The following is a 15677-nucleotide window of genomic DNA, read 5'->3' on the forward strand; positions in this document are numbered from 1 at the left end:
CTAATACTAACCCATATCTTTTACAAAAGTTAAGATGGGATTTGCTTTAACTATTAGTTCTGGTAGAGCTGGTAAAAACAGAATAAGAGGATGAAGTCTCAACATATCAGACTTCACATTTCTTTTTAGGTCGGAAATAATATATTTAAATAAATATAGATAAAGGAATACCTTTTTAAAATTCACTTTATGTGAGGAAAATGAAGCATGCACCAGCTGTGGTGAAGCAAGTTTGCTCTTTGCATTAATGGAATTAATATGATTTTATAGTATAGTATCAGAGTTCTAAAGTTGATTAAGATCATTTTCAGATTACTACTGAGCATAAGTAAACAATGGCTTTGTTTTTTAAGATGTATTGAATTATGAATGGTGTTTTTGTGTTTGAAAGCATCATTTGTTTCAAGTATATAAGTGCTCATAAAAAATATTCACCCCCTTGGAAGTTTTCATGTTTTATTATAATATGACATTGAATCACAGTGAATTTAATTTGTTTTTTTGACAGTGATCAACAGAAAAAGACTCTTTTGTATCAAAGTGAAAATAGATCTCTCCAAAGTGATCTAAATTAATTACAAATATAAAACACAAAATAGTTGATAGAGCAAGTATTCACCTCCTTCAATTCAGTATTTAACAGATACACCTTTGGTAGCAGTTACAGCCTTGAGTCTGTGTGGATAGGTCTCTATCAGTTTTGCACATTGGCACAGTGCAATACTTCCCATTTTTCTTTACAAAATTGCTCAAGCTCTGTCAGATTGCATGGGGATTATGAATGAACAGCCCTTTTCAAGTCCAGTCACAAATTCTCAATTGGACTGAGGTCTGGACTCTTGATTTGGCCACTCCAGGACATTAACTTTGTTGTTTTTAAGCCATTCCTGTGTAGTTTTGGCTTTATGCTTTGGGTCTTTGTCTTGCTGAAAACAAGTCTTCTCCCAAGTCTCAGTTCTCTGGCAGACTGCATCAGGTTTTTCTCAATGGCTGTCCCCCTTAACAACAGGTGATTCTGAGGACGTAGGAAAGAAACACGAATAGTAGTTTATCTCCCAGGTGCCGTGGTCCGGGATATTTCTGATTGCTTCCATGATATCCTGAAGTGGGAAGGTGAACAGTCAGAGGTCATGGTATTGGTACCAACGACATAGGTAGGAAAAGGAAGGAGATCCTGAAAACAGACTACAGGGAGTTAGGAAGGAAGTTGAGAAGCAGGGACTCAAAGGTAGTGATCTTGGGATTGCTGGCTGTGCCATGTGACAGTGAGTATTGGAAGGAATAGAATGAGGTGGAGGATAAATGCATGGCTCAGGAATTGGAGCAGTGGGCAGGGATTCAGACTTCCGGATCATTGGGACCTCTTTTGGAGCAGACATGACCCGTACAAAAAGGGCGGGTTGCACTTGAATCCAGGGGGACCAATATCCTGGCGGAGAGATTTGCTAAGGCTGTTGGAGAGAGTTTAAACTAGAATTGCTAGGGGGTGGAAACTGAACTGAAGAGACGGAGGAAGAGACTGTTGGCTCACAAATAAAGAAAGCTTGTAGGCAGTGTGAGAGGGAGGATAGGCGGGTGATGTGCTCAGACTGATGGTTTGAGATGTGTCTATTTTAATGCAAGGAGTATCATGAACAAAGTGGATGAGCGAGTGTGGATCAGTACTTAGACTATGATGTTGTGGCTATTACAGAGACTTGGATGGCTTGGGCAGGAATGGCTTTTAGAGTGCCAGGCTTCAGATGTTTCAGAAAGGACAGGGAGGAAGGCAAAAGAGGTGGGGGCTTGGCACTGATCAGAGATAGTGTCATGGCTGCAGAAAAAGAGGAAGTCATGGAGGGATTGCCTACTATGTCTCTGGAAGTTAGATACAGGAAGGGGTAAATAACTCTATTGGGTGTTTTTTATAGACCACCCAATAGTAACAGGGACATCATGGAGCATATAGGGAGATAGATTTTGGAATGGTGCAGTAATGACAGGGTTGTTGTGATGGGAGATTTTAATTTCCCCAAAGGCAGTTGGAAATCCAGTCAAGAAGAAAATAAAAGCTTACAAAAGGTTCAAAAAACTAGGTAATGTTAGAGATCTAGAAGATTGAGGCTAGCAGGAAGGAGCTTAAGAAGGAAATTAGGAGAGCCAGAAGGTGCCATGAGATGGCATTGGCGAGCAGGATTAAGGAAATGCCCAAGGCATTCTATGAGTATGTGAAGAGCAAGAGGATAAGACGTGAGAGAATGGGACCAATCAAATGTGACAGTGGAAAAGTATGTATTGAACTGGAGGAGGTACTAGAGATACTTAATGAATACTTTGCTTCAGTTTTCACTATTGAAAAAGACCTTGGCTATTGTATAGATGACTTACAGTGGACTGAAAAGCTTGAGCATATAGACATTAAGAAAATGGATTTGTAGGAGCTTTTGGAAAGCATCAAGTTTGATAAGTCACCGGGACCGGACGAGGTATACCCCAGGCTGCTGTAGGAAGCAAGGGAGGAGATTGTTGAGCCTCTGGCAATGATCTTTGCATCATCAATGGGGACGGGAGAGGTTCTGGAGGATTGGAGGGTTGCAGATGTTGTTCCCTTATTCAAGAAAGGGAGTAGGGATAGCCCAGGAAATTATAGACCAGTGAGTCTTACTTCAGTGGTTGGTAAGTTGATGGAGGAAATCCTGGGAGGCAGGATTTGTGAACATTTAGAAAGGCATAATATGATTAGGAATAGTCAGCATGGCTTTATCACAGGCAGGTTGTGCCTTATGAACCTGATTGAATTTTTTGAGGATGTGACTAAACACATTGATGAAGGTAGAGCTGTAGATGTAGTGTATATGGATTTCAGCAACGCATTTGATGAAGTGCCTCATGCAAGGCTTATTGAGAAAGTAAGAAGGCATGGGATCCAAGGGGACCTTGCTTTACAGATCCAGAACTGGCTTGCACACAGAAGGCTGTTACGTGTCTCCAGTTTCGTTTTTACTGGGAGTCCACAGTTTCGTTTCTTTGAGCGTTACCTTATGACGTATGCCGACGGTATAAAAGGAATGTCGTAGTGCTGAGAAGGAGTCGAAGGAAAGAGAGAGACAGTGAAGACTGCAGACATCGAGCTATCAAGGAACAGCTCACGATCTAGAAGGGTAAAGTCTTAACGCTTACCCATACCCAAAGGATTGGGTTAATTAGTGGCACACTGTGCATTGTGGAGACGCGTCAGTCCTTCATATCATCCATGGGTGTGGATTTCATGACAGTCACTTTGTGAAATCGCTCTTCGTGGACTTCGGAACAGTATTCTTTGGCTGGGATCTTCGGTAACCGTTTCTTCGTTTGCTAGCCGTGGAATCTTTGGAATTTGTTGTGATCGCCTCGTCGCTGCATTGTGAATCCAGAAGCCTCTTATCTCACCTACTTTGTGAATTACTGGGACTCTCTGGACTGCCACTTTAAGACTGCGCTTGAGTAAGATTTGTTAAGAACCGGTTCTAAGTTTAACTGTAACGGAGCTATAGATGCATGACACTGTTAACTTCTGTTTAAGAACGTAGTTTATTTAATTTTCTATATTTTTGAATAGATGTAAATAAATATAGTGGCTTTAATATTAGAACCCGACTCAATTGGTCATCTTTTACTGCTGGTACGTTATGAAATCGTAACAAGGCGAAGAGTGGTTGTAGATGGGTCATATTCTGCATGCAGATTTGTGACCAGTGGTGTGCCTCAGGGATCTGTTCTGGGACCCCTTCTCTTCGTGATTTTTATAAATGACCTGGATGAGGAAGTGGAGGGATGGGTTAGTAAATTTGCTGATGACACAAAGGTTGTAGGTGTTGTGGTTTGTGTGGAGGCTGTCAGAAGTTACAGCAGGACATTGATAGGATGCAAAACAGGGGTGAGAAGTGGCAGATGGAGTTCAACCCAGATAAGTGTGAGGTGGTTCATTTTGGTAGGTCAAATATGATGGCAGAATATAGTATTAATGGTAAAACTCTTGGCAGTGTGGAGGATCAGATGGATCTTGGGGTCCGAGTCCATAGGGCGCTCAAAGCTGTGTGACTGGTGGCTAAGAAGGCATATGGTGCATTGGCCTTCATCAACCATGGGATTGAGTTCAAGAGCTGAGAGGTGATGTTACAGCTATATAGGTCCCTGGTCAGACCCCACTTGGAGTACTGTGCTCAGTTCTGGTCACCTCACTACCGGAAAGATGTGGAAACTAAAGAATGGGTGCAAAGAAGATTTACAAGGATGTTGCCTGGATTGGCAAGCATGCCTTATGAGAATAGGTAGAGTGAACTTAGCTTTTTCTCCTTGAAAAGCAATGGAAGATGAGAACATGAGGAAATCTGCAGATGCTGGAAATTCAAGCAACACACACAATAAATGCTGGTGAACGCAGCAGACCAGGCAACATCTATAGGAAGAGGATGAGAACTGACGTGATAGAGAATTGATCGTGTGGATAGTCAGAGGCTTTTTCCCAGGGCTGAAATGGCTAACACGAGAGTGCACAGTTTTAAGGTGCTTGGAAGTAGGTACAGAGGAGATGTCAGGGATAAGTTTTTCAGGCGGAGAGTTGTGAGTGCGTGGAATGAGCTGCCAGTGACAGTGGTGGAGGTGGATACAATAGGGTCTTTTTAAGAGACTTCTGGATAGGTACATGGAGGTTAGAAAAATAGAGGGCTTTGGGTAACCTGGGGTAATTTCCAAAGTAAGTACATGTTCAGCACAGCATTGTGGGCCGAAGGGCCTGTATTTTCCTGTAGGTTTTCTATGTTTCTATCTATGTTTCTAGGATTTCCCTGTATTTTGCTACATTCATTTTATGTTCTACCTTCACAAGCCTTCCAGAGCCTGCTGCAGTGAAGCATCCCCACAGCATGATGCTGCCACCACCATGCTTCACAGTAGGGATGGTGTGTTTTTGATGATGTGTGGTGTTTGGCTTATTTAGTCTGATGGCCAAAAAGCTCAAGTTTGGTTTCATCAGACCATAGAACCTTCTTCCAGCTGACTTCAGAGATTTTTTTTTTTTTTTTTTTTTTTTTTTTTTGAACCATTGCTTTCTCTTTGCCACTCTCCAATGAAGCTGCAACTGGTGAAGCACCCAGGCAACAATTGTTATATGTGCAGTCTCTCCCATCTCAGAGCCACTGAAGCTTGTAACTCTTCCAGGGTTGTCATAGGTCTTTTGGTGGCCTCCCTTACTAATTCCCTTCTTGCATGGTCATTCAGTTTTTGAGGACAGCCTGCTCTAGGCAGATTTGCAGCTGTGCCATATTCTTTCCATTTTTTTGATAATTGGCTTAACTGTACTCTAATAGATATTCAGTGACTTTGAAATTTTCTTGTATCCATCTCCTGACCTGTCCTTTTCAATAACCTTTTTGCGGAGTTGCTTGGAGTGTTCTTTTGTCTTTGCGCTGTAGTTTTTGCCAGCGGTTGGACCTTCCAGATACAAGTTTTTTTTCTACAATCAATGAAACACTTTGACTGCACATTGTGATCTCCATTTAATAAATTATGTGACTTTGAAAATCAATTGGTTGCATCAGTGATGATATAGTGTGTCATATTAAAGGGAGGGGGTGAATACTTATGCAATCAATTATTTTCTGTTTTATATTTGTAATTATTTTGTAGAGATCTGTTTTCACTTTGACACAAAATAATCTTTTTCTGTTGATTACTGTCAAAAAAGCCAAATTCAGTCCACTTTGATTCAATGTTGGAAAACAATAAAACATGAAAACTTCTGGAGAGGGCGGTAAATACTTTTTACAGGCCTCGTAAAACGTGTTAACTCATCCGGAAGATTCAGTAACAGTAAGGGTTTCTGTTCTCACCAGCATTTCAACTTGATTTTTAAAATTTTAAATTAACAAAGTTAATTAACAGAGTAAATGTTAAGAAACTTATAAATGTAATACAATTAAAAATTAACATTATATACTTTGTAAGCGCATTTTATTCTTAAATATCCTGTTGTGGTTTCTTCTTTTCTTTTTATATATTATTTATTCTTAACCAAAAATTATCCTTTTGTTCATTTGAGATGAGATTAACCCTCTTTTATATAAATCCTTTTCATATATTTTTGATTACAAATTGGAGGGAAAGTATCTAATAATCTTTAGCTGATGTGAAAATATATGATTTCCATAGAAAATTTTTCTTCTGTTTTCTGTTCGAACTATTAATTTTATGAAGTAATATGTATCTGTAGATAGGGTTTCTAGTTTTCATTAAAGCGAAATAAGTTTACAATTAATGTGAATTATGCTTGGGACCTTGTGATAATCATATTCCAGAAAGTGTGTATTAAGGTTCCATTGGAATGAATGCTTTATCTTTTGACCATTCATATCTGTATTGAAGTAAATTTGTCCTTTTTGTTTCATCTTATGAAGAACTTAGTCATTTTTAGTTTCTAAATTAAATTGAAGAAAACATCTGAATTTGTGAAATTTGTTCACGATGTATACTCAAATTTCTCCATAACCCTTGGTCTTTCAACTTAGAAGTATCAATTACTTTAGGTACTGGATATCTGAAATTAAAAATGCTGTGGAAAAGCTCTGGCAGGCATTATTGATGGAGAGACCAAGTGTTTATTTCAATAAAATGACAGGTTATCAAACTGTAAGAGTCATAGTGCAATACAGCGTGGATGCAGACCCTACAATCCAATAGCTCCATGCTGACCATGTGTCCACTCAACTAGTTCCAATTTCCTGCGTTCAGCCTATATATCTCTAAGCCCTCATCCCTCCATGTACCTGTCCAAATACTGCTTAAATGACACTATTGTACCTGCCTTAACCACTTTCCCCAGCAGCTTGTTCCATATACTCACCACCCTCTGAGTCAAAATTTTGCCCCTCAGGTCTCTTTTAAATCTTTCGCCTATCACCTGAAATCTTTGCATCCTAGTTTGGGTCTCCCCTATTCTGGGAGAAGACAGTTGCCATCCACCTTATCTATGTCTCTCTTAATTTTAAACGCTTCTGTGAGGTTGACCCTCATTCTCCTATGTTCCAAGGGATAAAGACTGCCTGGCCAACCCCTCCCTAGAACTCAGGCCTTCTAGTTCTGAAAACATCTGTGTAAATCTTTGCTGCACTCTTTCCAGTTTAATCACAACTTTCCTATAACAGGATGACTAAAACTGTGCACAATGTTACCAAGTATGGCCTTACCAACAACTTGTACAACTATACGTAATTTCCCAACTCTTGTACTCAGTGCCCTACCTGATGAAGGTAAACACTTTTTCACCACCCTGTCAAATGGTCCAGATGGTTCCGTTTATTATTAGAGAATGTATACAGTGTACAACCTGAAATACTTGATCTTTGCACATATCCACGAGAAACAGAACCCCAAACGAATGAAGGAACACGTTAGAACCCCAAGGAACCCCCCTGTGCAAGCAGCAGCAAGCATCAATGCATAACTCTCTCCTCTCCCCCCAACCATTTCAGTAAAGATGCATCAGCATCCACCACCCACCAAGCAATAGCAAAGCACCCAAAGAGAGACCATGATCTGCAGTCAACAAAAAGTATTGTTTACTTGACAGTTCGACATACCACAGGTGCTTTCTCTCTCACTTACAAGAGGCAGAGAAATGACACCTATTTCACAGTGAAAAGGAAGACTAACAGTTGCAGTTAACCAACAGTTATGGCATCACAGTTTGTCGCGTCGTTTTTTATTCTAAGACTCTCCGACTGAGAATCGACAGCAAGCTCCGAAAGCCATTGAGAGAAAGAGGGAGACTATGATCGCTCGACTATAGAGGCCTAGGTCTGTAGGTCTGCCACAGTGAAACCTGATGTTCCTCCGCCTGCGACGCCTCAGTCGGCAACACCGGCCGGGAATTGGTCGTCCACAGGGCTGTGCAGGGCCACATCCTGGAGGTGCCATCTTCCAGGCTGTGCTGGAGAATGTCGGAAAGTGGTCAACTGGTGAGCTCCAGAAGCAGAAACTCATTTGCCGTAATAAAAAAAAATAGAGTGCTGTTGCTGATCAGGACCACGATAGAACCCCAGTCACTTGGCAAAGGGGGAAAAAGATACTAAAGAGAGGAATTTAAGATGTTTCTGCAGATGAGTTTGAAGAGGCAGTCACTTGGTACCATCTTAACTGTGCCCTGTGAAGCTGCTTTCAATGAACAGTGCAGTTTTACTCCTAGGTCCTGTTGTTCCGTTACACTCCTTCATGCCCTACCATTCACAGTTCAAGTCCTATGCTGGTTTGACTTTCCCAAATATCAACTCACACTTATCCATATTGAAATCCATTGCTATATCTTGGCTCACTTTCCTAATTGATCAAGACCCCCTTATAATCGATGGTAACTTCACTATTATCAGTACCTCCTTATTCACGTCACTCGCAAGCTTACTAATCAAGCCTTGTGCATCTTCATCCAAATCAGTTATTTAAAAAAAACAAATAACAAGAGTCCCAACGCAGATTCCTGTGACACACCACTTGCCGCTGGCCTCCATTCTGAGAAACAACCTTCAACTACTCTCTGCATCCTTTCCTGAGCCAATTTTGAATCCACTTAAGTAACTCTCTCTGGATTCATGTTACCTAATCTTATGGACCACTCTACCATGTCAGATCTCGTCGAAGGCCTTGCTAAAGTCCAAATAAACAACATCGACTGCCGAACCCTCATCTACCTTTTTGATAACCTCTTCAAAAAAAAAAAGATTCAATGAGCAACTATTGAGAACCATTTAGCATTCAGGTTTGAATTTGGGAGGAAAGGGATGATAAATGACTCATCCCAGGAGAGAGATGTTAGAAACACCAGATAATGTGATTGGAGCAGAGGAAGGAAGTTGGCTAGCCAACGTTTTAGTTTGGCATGCAGATAAAGGTAAACTGAGGAGGAACATGAAGGAAGATGGGAGACAACTGAGGAATATTGGAATTTGTGATTTGGGGTGAGGAAAGCTATAGAAATTTGGCCTGAGCTTAGGGGAAGAGGGGAATAAAATCATCAGAGACTGACTTAAATGATCTTAATCTTGATGACAAAACAGTTGTCCTTGGGCTCTTCTGATATTGGAGGTAAGAGTAGAGTCGTCGAATGGGAAGGGTTTTAAAGACCATAAGATCTTCCTGATTTTAAAAAAAATCCATCAGTAGCTTAGCAGTCAATTTCATTTTGCTATGAAGAAACAAATTCTGCATTTCCTATCTTTTTGTATTTTGATTAAATTTAGTTCATTGGAGTGACCTTAAGCTTTAAACATGCTCTTTTTCGAAATCAGATTGTAAATGAAAAAGGTTACTTCGATGAAAAAGGTTATTTCTATGAAAAGTGACCTAGTTCAATATTGGTATAGGTCATCTTTTCAGATCTGGAAAATGGCACGTACAGAAAATGTTGAAGGGATATGTGTTCCAAACATAAATACTGCTATTGAACGAGGTTTTTGTAATTGCCATTTAAACTTGACAATAAGTACACTGGTTTTGGTCTGCTGTGGTTGAACTTGAAGACCATTCTTCATTATCCCTTTTCCTTGTGCCAAGAAGTCTGTGGATATAGTCTTAAGTTTGTAGTATAGACTTGTATTTGATATGTATTTCCTGCAAGCTTTGCAATAGGGTGGATAGGTTTAGCATCTAGCAATATGATGGATCCGTTTGTTTATTTACTGAGTATAGGCAAATTGCAAGGTGATGGTGTGAGCCATAAACCAGCTGCAGTCCTCAGACTGATGGTATTTTCCAAGTGTTGAGTGGGGAGCTTTAGTTTTGCACCGTGGACCGTTTTAATATTGACAATATTCTTGCGGACCAGCCGACCGGAGGGGGGGGCAGTGGGGGTGGGGTGGTGTTAATCGTGACTGGAATGTAGGTGATAAGTCAACTATAAGTCACTTATCAGTGGCTAATACACCCAATTTCGTTTCTAAAAGGGTTTATCTAACAAATTTAATATTAAACACTCAGCGCCTATTTTCCTCCCATGAATATAGTGATAAGTCAATTATAAGTCGTAAGGGGGTTCCTTATGTCCAGTCTATTCCGCAATTTAGTTTTCGTTGCATTCATTGTAGAAAACCCCGCTTTGCAGAGATATGATGTTGGAAATGGAAGGAATGTTTTCAGTGCTTTCGTGGCTATCTCAGGATATTCAGCCTTGACTTTGATCCAGAATGCTGGCAGAGATGTTATGTCAAACATACTTTTCAGCCCACCATCATTTGCAAGCTCGAGGAGTTGATCTTCTTCCCGCGCTGACATGGATGATTCACCGGGGACATTCACAAATGGATCACGGGCCCATTGCACGTCTTGGGTCATTTGCGGTTGGGAAGTAACACTCATATTCTATCAACAGCAAAGATGGGTGTTCGCACACCAGCTGTGAGCCTCAGTCTCTCCCAAATTCCCAGCTAATGTTGGGAACATGTCAAATATGCCCCTGTCCACTTGCCATCCCCACAGTTCTAGTTTGGCTGTGAAAGCAGACACTTTATCTGCTAACTTGAAGACAGTTGTCATTCTCCCCTGAAGTGACAAATTGAGTTCATTGAGCAGGTTGAAGATGTCACACAGATAGCGAGTTTTGCTATCCACTCCTTGTCACTGAAGTGTGCTGCCAGTGGTGACTTTTTTTCCTGAAAGAAATCTCTGTAGTTGCTCTCTTAACTCAAAAACCCTGGCCAGGCCTCTCCCCCTTGATAGCCACCTGACTTCAGTGTGTAAGAGAAGGCGTTTGTGCTCTGCATCCATTTCCTCGCAAAGCTGCTCAAGCAAACGTGAGTTAAGGGCTTTTGCTTTGATGTAATTGATAACTTCAACAATGTCACTCAATACGCTGTTAAGATCAGGTGACATTTTTCGGCTAGCCAGCGTTTTCCTGTGTGTGACACAATGTTAGACTGGCACTCAGGAGCAACCTCTTTGACTCGGGTAGTGAAACCAGACTCATTAAGCCGTTCCAACAGCTGTGCTTCGATGTCCTCCGCTATGTCATTGATTCTCCTTGAAACTGTGGTAGCTGAAAGAGAAACCTGTGCCATCTTGTTAGCTGCAGCTTCTCCCAACAGTTCACGGCACATGTCCTTGGCGGCAGGCAGAATCGATTCTTGACCAACAGTGAAAGGCTTCTTAGCCTTAGCAATACGGCTAGCCATATTTTCTGTTGAAGGAAGCTTTCTTTTCTTTTGCAGTCTCGGCCTCAGCTGTCTCTGCGTTATCATCATCGTTAGGCCTTTTATGTCCCCTTCCATCTCTTCCAAGGAAACTCTCAAGCGACGTTTGTTTTTTACTCATCGAGTCGGTGTAAGTTAATGACCGACTGATAACCTCGCGTGGGTAATGGCCTCACATGTGTTCAAGTTCAACAGTGGGCGTGACAGGGAATGAGGAAAGGTGCAGTTGACTCATATTGTTTCCTCGCGGCCCGGTAGCACATGCTTTGCAGCCCGGTGATTGGGGACCACTGCCTAGGTCCATTTAAGATTTTCGTCAATAGTGATCTCTAGCGTATTTATGGTAGAAAAAATATGTGATGTTATTACTGTAAAATGTCAAGAACAGGCGATTAGATTATTTCCTAGTGTTGATGTTGGGCAAGTAACCTTCACTACACAATCAATGCATAATGTTCTTTTTGCTGCATGTTTTCATTGCTAAGAAACGGTGAGTAGAATTAAGCACTGTATGTCTTCACCCCCTTTGCCTTGGGCCTGTATATCCTTAGTACCTTCTCTCATTATCTGTTTAGTTTCTACGACTGCTTTTGACTGTGTGACAACACTCCGAGATTTTTCATCCAATGTGTCAGTGTAGGACTGTTTAACTCTGTACATTTTCATCCTTTAATCATTTCCTTTGTGCATCTGCTAATCTCATCCTAAATTGGAGCTCAAATTAGCGTTATTTTCTGGAGTCTGATGTTGGACATGCTAATTATGTGGCCATTCCAGTAGAGCTGTTGTAACTCGTGCCACCACCAGGGGAATACTGGCCTAGATTTCCTGCCTGTAGATTTGGAGGATTTTGCAAAGATGACATTGCTGGTCCTTTTGAGCTACCTACTGTATATGTTCCAAATATAGGCAGCATATAAAATTGCAGGATTACCACTGGGTGAGACTGAGTTTTGTGCCAAGTTTAAGGTTTTGATTTGCAGATTTCATTTTCCTTGGAAGTTCAAAGACTGTGCTTGCACATTGAAGTGAATGTTGAATTTCAGTCTGGAAATTTACAGTACAAAAAGTCATTCCACTATGTCCATGCTAACTTAACTTTGCCTTGTACCATTTTTTATCATTTGTGTCCACAGTTTACATTATAGTACATTGTTCTTAAATGCAAAGAGGGCTTACATTTCCTATTGTTCATTCAAGGCTCTAAATACTAGACCTGGATTATAGCATTATTCTGGGTGAATAATTCTTCCCTCCATTCCCATCTTGCACTTGCACCAATTACTTAAATCTATCATAGCTAGTTTCATGACGCTCCTGTTAGGGAAAATATTTCTTATCCACTCTAATTTGGCACCTAAATTTTACACATCTCAGTTTAATATCCATTCAGCCTTTGTTCCAAAAAAGTAAAACCAGACTAATGAGTCTTTCCAGATGGCTGAAGCTCTTCATTCCTGACAGACTTGGTATCTACTCTCAACCGTACCTAGACTATTACATTCTCATTGTAGTGCGACAGTAAAACTCTGATAATCTGCTGTCTGGATTTTTGGGCATCTCAGTAGTTCAGCATCTAGTTCATTGTGACCCTGGTTCCTGTGTTTTCTTGGAACTGACTGTTCTCTGGTAAATTTATTATTGTATTGTGTAATATCCTTTTTTTAATAGAAGAAGTGAATTAAAACAGTTGGAAATCTGCTAGTTCAGCACCATGTTCTGATTTTACGGTGTATTCCTTCAGCTTAATTTGTTTACTTGAACTTTTTGGATTAAAACAAAATACCTACATATAGGCAGCTTTTGCGTTTTTTTTTTAGAGGGGGGGAAGGAGTTTGTTCCCAAAAAGCAGTCTGTTTCATGATTTTCAATTATGGAAACCTGTTCACTATTGCAAGTTGATAAAACGTGCGAGTTCATTAAACATTCAAATTTATTTATTTACATTTTCTCATTTAAATTCTGTAAGAGTGAATTTCTTTAACCTGAACAGCTGTAACATGGGGTTCCCTGAATTTTGTTGATGTTTAGAAGGCATGTACTTAAGGTGCAATCCCTTTTTTTTTGGAAAAATAAGAAATAGCCTTATTTCTTGGAATTTATCATCAAATGCATGTATGCTGTCTAAAACCTTTTTTTTGTTACAAACTACTTTCCTGTACTATTAATGCTGATTGATAACAGGCTCTCAGTATAAGTTTAAAAAATGATTCCATGCCTCAAATCTGTTAATTTTAAGAGTGTCCTTCATTACCTTCTAATCTAGAGGTAGCACAGAATAAACATCATGAATTGAGGAAAATGTGAGGAAAGGAATACATTTTAATTTTAATTATTTAATTAAGGTACAATTGAATTGAACCTGCCATTTAAGTTAATTATTTTGTTTAAATATATCTTTCAATTTCCTAGGTGCTTGCTACCCGTGTCCTGAGACTATAGAAGTTAAATGTAATTGCAGTGCAACTGTTCTAATTGTACCCTGTGGCAGAGAACGCACAACCAAGCCTCCAAGGTGCAAAGAACTATGCAGGTAAGTCTGATAGATCGAGGAATATTAAATATATTACTTATTGTTGTAATATTTTCTAATCTTGTTCTGGCTAGAAAAACTTTGGAAGAGAAATGTTAAACCTCGCAGTGCTGTTAGGATATGTTTGTAAAGCAAGCTTGTGAATTGCTGTTCCATAAAATCTATGATGCGGTGTAGGGATAGCGCTAGTGTGGCTTGGGTCGATATTGTAATATAGTTTCTTCAAAAAGTCTGCTTAACTTGGTCAAGATTTTAGTGAACCATATCCATATTCTTTTTGTGGATTTGAGTACTTTGATACTTAATTCATTCAAATTACATTATGTGAGGATGGAGATCTTGCCTGATATTAAACACTTCTTTTAAAAAAAAAATATGGCAGTTTGAGATCCTGCTCAGTTGTAAAAACATTTCAAGTGAGGTAGTCTTCTTTCCCATGATCACCTGCATCATTATTTGCTTCTCAAGTTATGACACATGACAATTGTTTTCTTGTAAGTTCTTTTTCTAGGGGAAAAAGTGGTTTGTTTAATTGCTTTTGATCTGTTCTTGTTACTTGAAATTAAGGAGTGGAAATTTTGCAGATGTTTATTTGCTTTAAAATTTGTAAATGTTCTAGATCGTTTAAAATATCTCTCTTATACTTGAGGCCCATATTTTCTAATGTTGTATTATAAAGATCAAATAGATCAGATCAGCATCAAGGCCGATTTATACTTCTGCGTAAAATCTACGCCGTAGCCTGATGTGCACCTCCCCAAAAATGTAACTGTGTGCCGCGGCGACGCAGACCGCAACAACTGTGATTGGTCTGCTTGGTAGCATCGCATTTCCTCCTACGCTGCAATGGCTTCCCATTGGGCGACTGAAGGGCAGGGAAGGAACTCTGGCTGCAGCAATGCTTTCCGTAAAACTTTACAGACCTCCGAAATTATGGAGGACCCTGTGCTTGACACCAGTTTGTAGCTAGCTGCTACAGCCTGTTGACTTCCACCTGAAGCTAAAACTTGAATGGTGATTGCCAGTCTCTGAGTATACTGTGCGTACACTGATGCAAAATAAATGGTTGGAGACAATGAACCAAATCGTCAAATCTACCTGCCGGCATCCAAAAATATCTGAAATGCATTCCCTTGTCCATGTCTCTCAGTGGCCGGACAAGCACAGAAAATTCACCCTCCTTCAGTTTCGGTCGCTATTGTTTGAAGTTTGAGTTTCTTTGTGTTGAGTTTCACAGTGGCGTAGAAAGCCTACTGCCAACTAGTGTTTTGGCGGTGAATTGCAGAGCAACGCAGACACACCAATGCACAAGTATAAATGCTCACAACGGCGTAGCCCACTTGCGTAGGCTACTACGCTACTAGACTTTACTGGTACAATGGTAACATGGTTCTTTTTGTTTATAAAGTCAGAATTGGGATTATGTTGCCAGAAAGGTGAAGAACTCACCCAAACCAAGGATACTAAATGGTATTGCATCAAAAGTTGCTTCTTAAGATTTGTTTATCTGACTTTGATCTTCAGACAACCCCTACAATCTCTTTGCTCTTTTATTCCAGTCAGAAATTCTTAATATTACAAAACTGTCAGCCAAACAAACAAAATTCATCAGTACTGCAGAATCTTCTGTCAAGTAACTTGTTGATAATCACAGGATATTGTAATCTCTTATGTGTTCCATCTGAAGAATGTTGTATTATGTTTTTCAGGAAGCCACCCACATGTCATCATCCGATTAGAGAGAAACACCGATGTCACTTTGGTAGTTGCCCTCCGTGCAGACAGCCCTGCCAGAAAATACGTACCACCTGTGCTCACCTTTGCCCAGATCCATGTCATGATGAAGTGCTGGTTAAGCAAGAAAACTCTGTAAGAATATGTAGTCTTTATGTGGAATATAACTTGAAATATTTTATGAAGTTTATGATTCATCTGGATACAATAAATGCAGC

General features: G+C 40.1%; 1 protein-coding gene across 1 annotated transcript in view; it reads left to right on the forward strand.

Annotated features, from left to right (window-relative positions):
- nfxl1 (nuclear transcription factor, X-box binding-like 1) overlaps positions 1–15677 on the forward strand; it is a 105390-nt gene that overhangs the window by 28859 nt on the left and 60854 nt on the right. The window contains exons 12-13 of the mRNA XM_072252755.1: positions 13605–13725; positions 15435–15594. Of these exons, the coding sequence (XP_072108856.1) occupies positions 13605–13725; positions 15435–15594 (281 nt within the window). The remainder of the gene's footprint in view (positions 1–13604; positions 13726–15434; positions 15595–15677) is intronic.

This window comes from Mobula birostris, chromosome 3 (genome assembly GCF_030028105.1).
Source record: "Mobula birostris isolate sMobBir1 chromosome 3, sMobBir1.hap1, whole genome shotgun sequence".
Taxonomy (NCBI): domain Eukaryota; kingdom Metazoa; phylum Chordata; class Chondrichthyes; order Myliobatiformes; family Myliobatidae; genus Mobula; species Mobula birostris.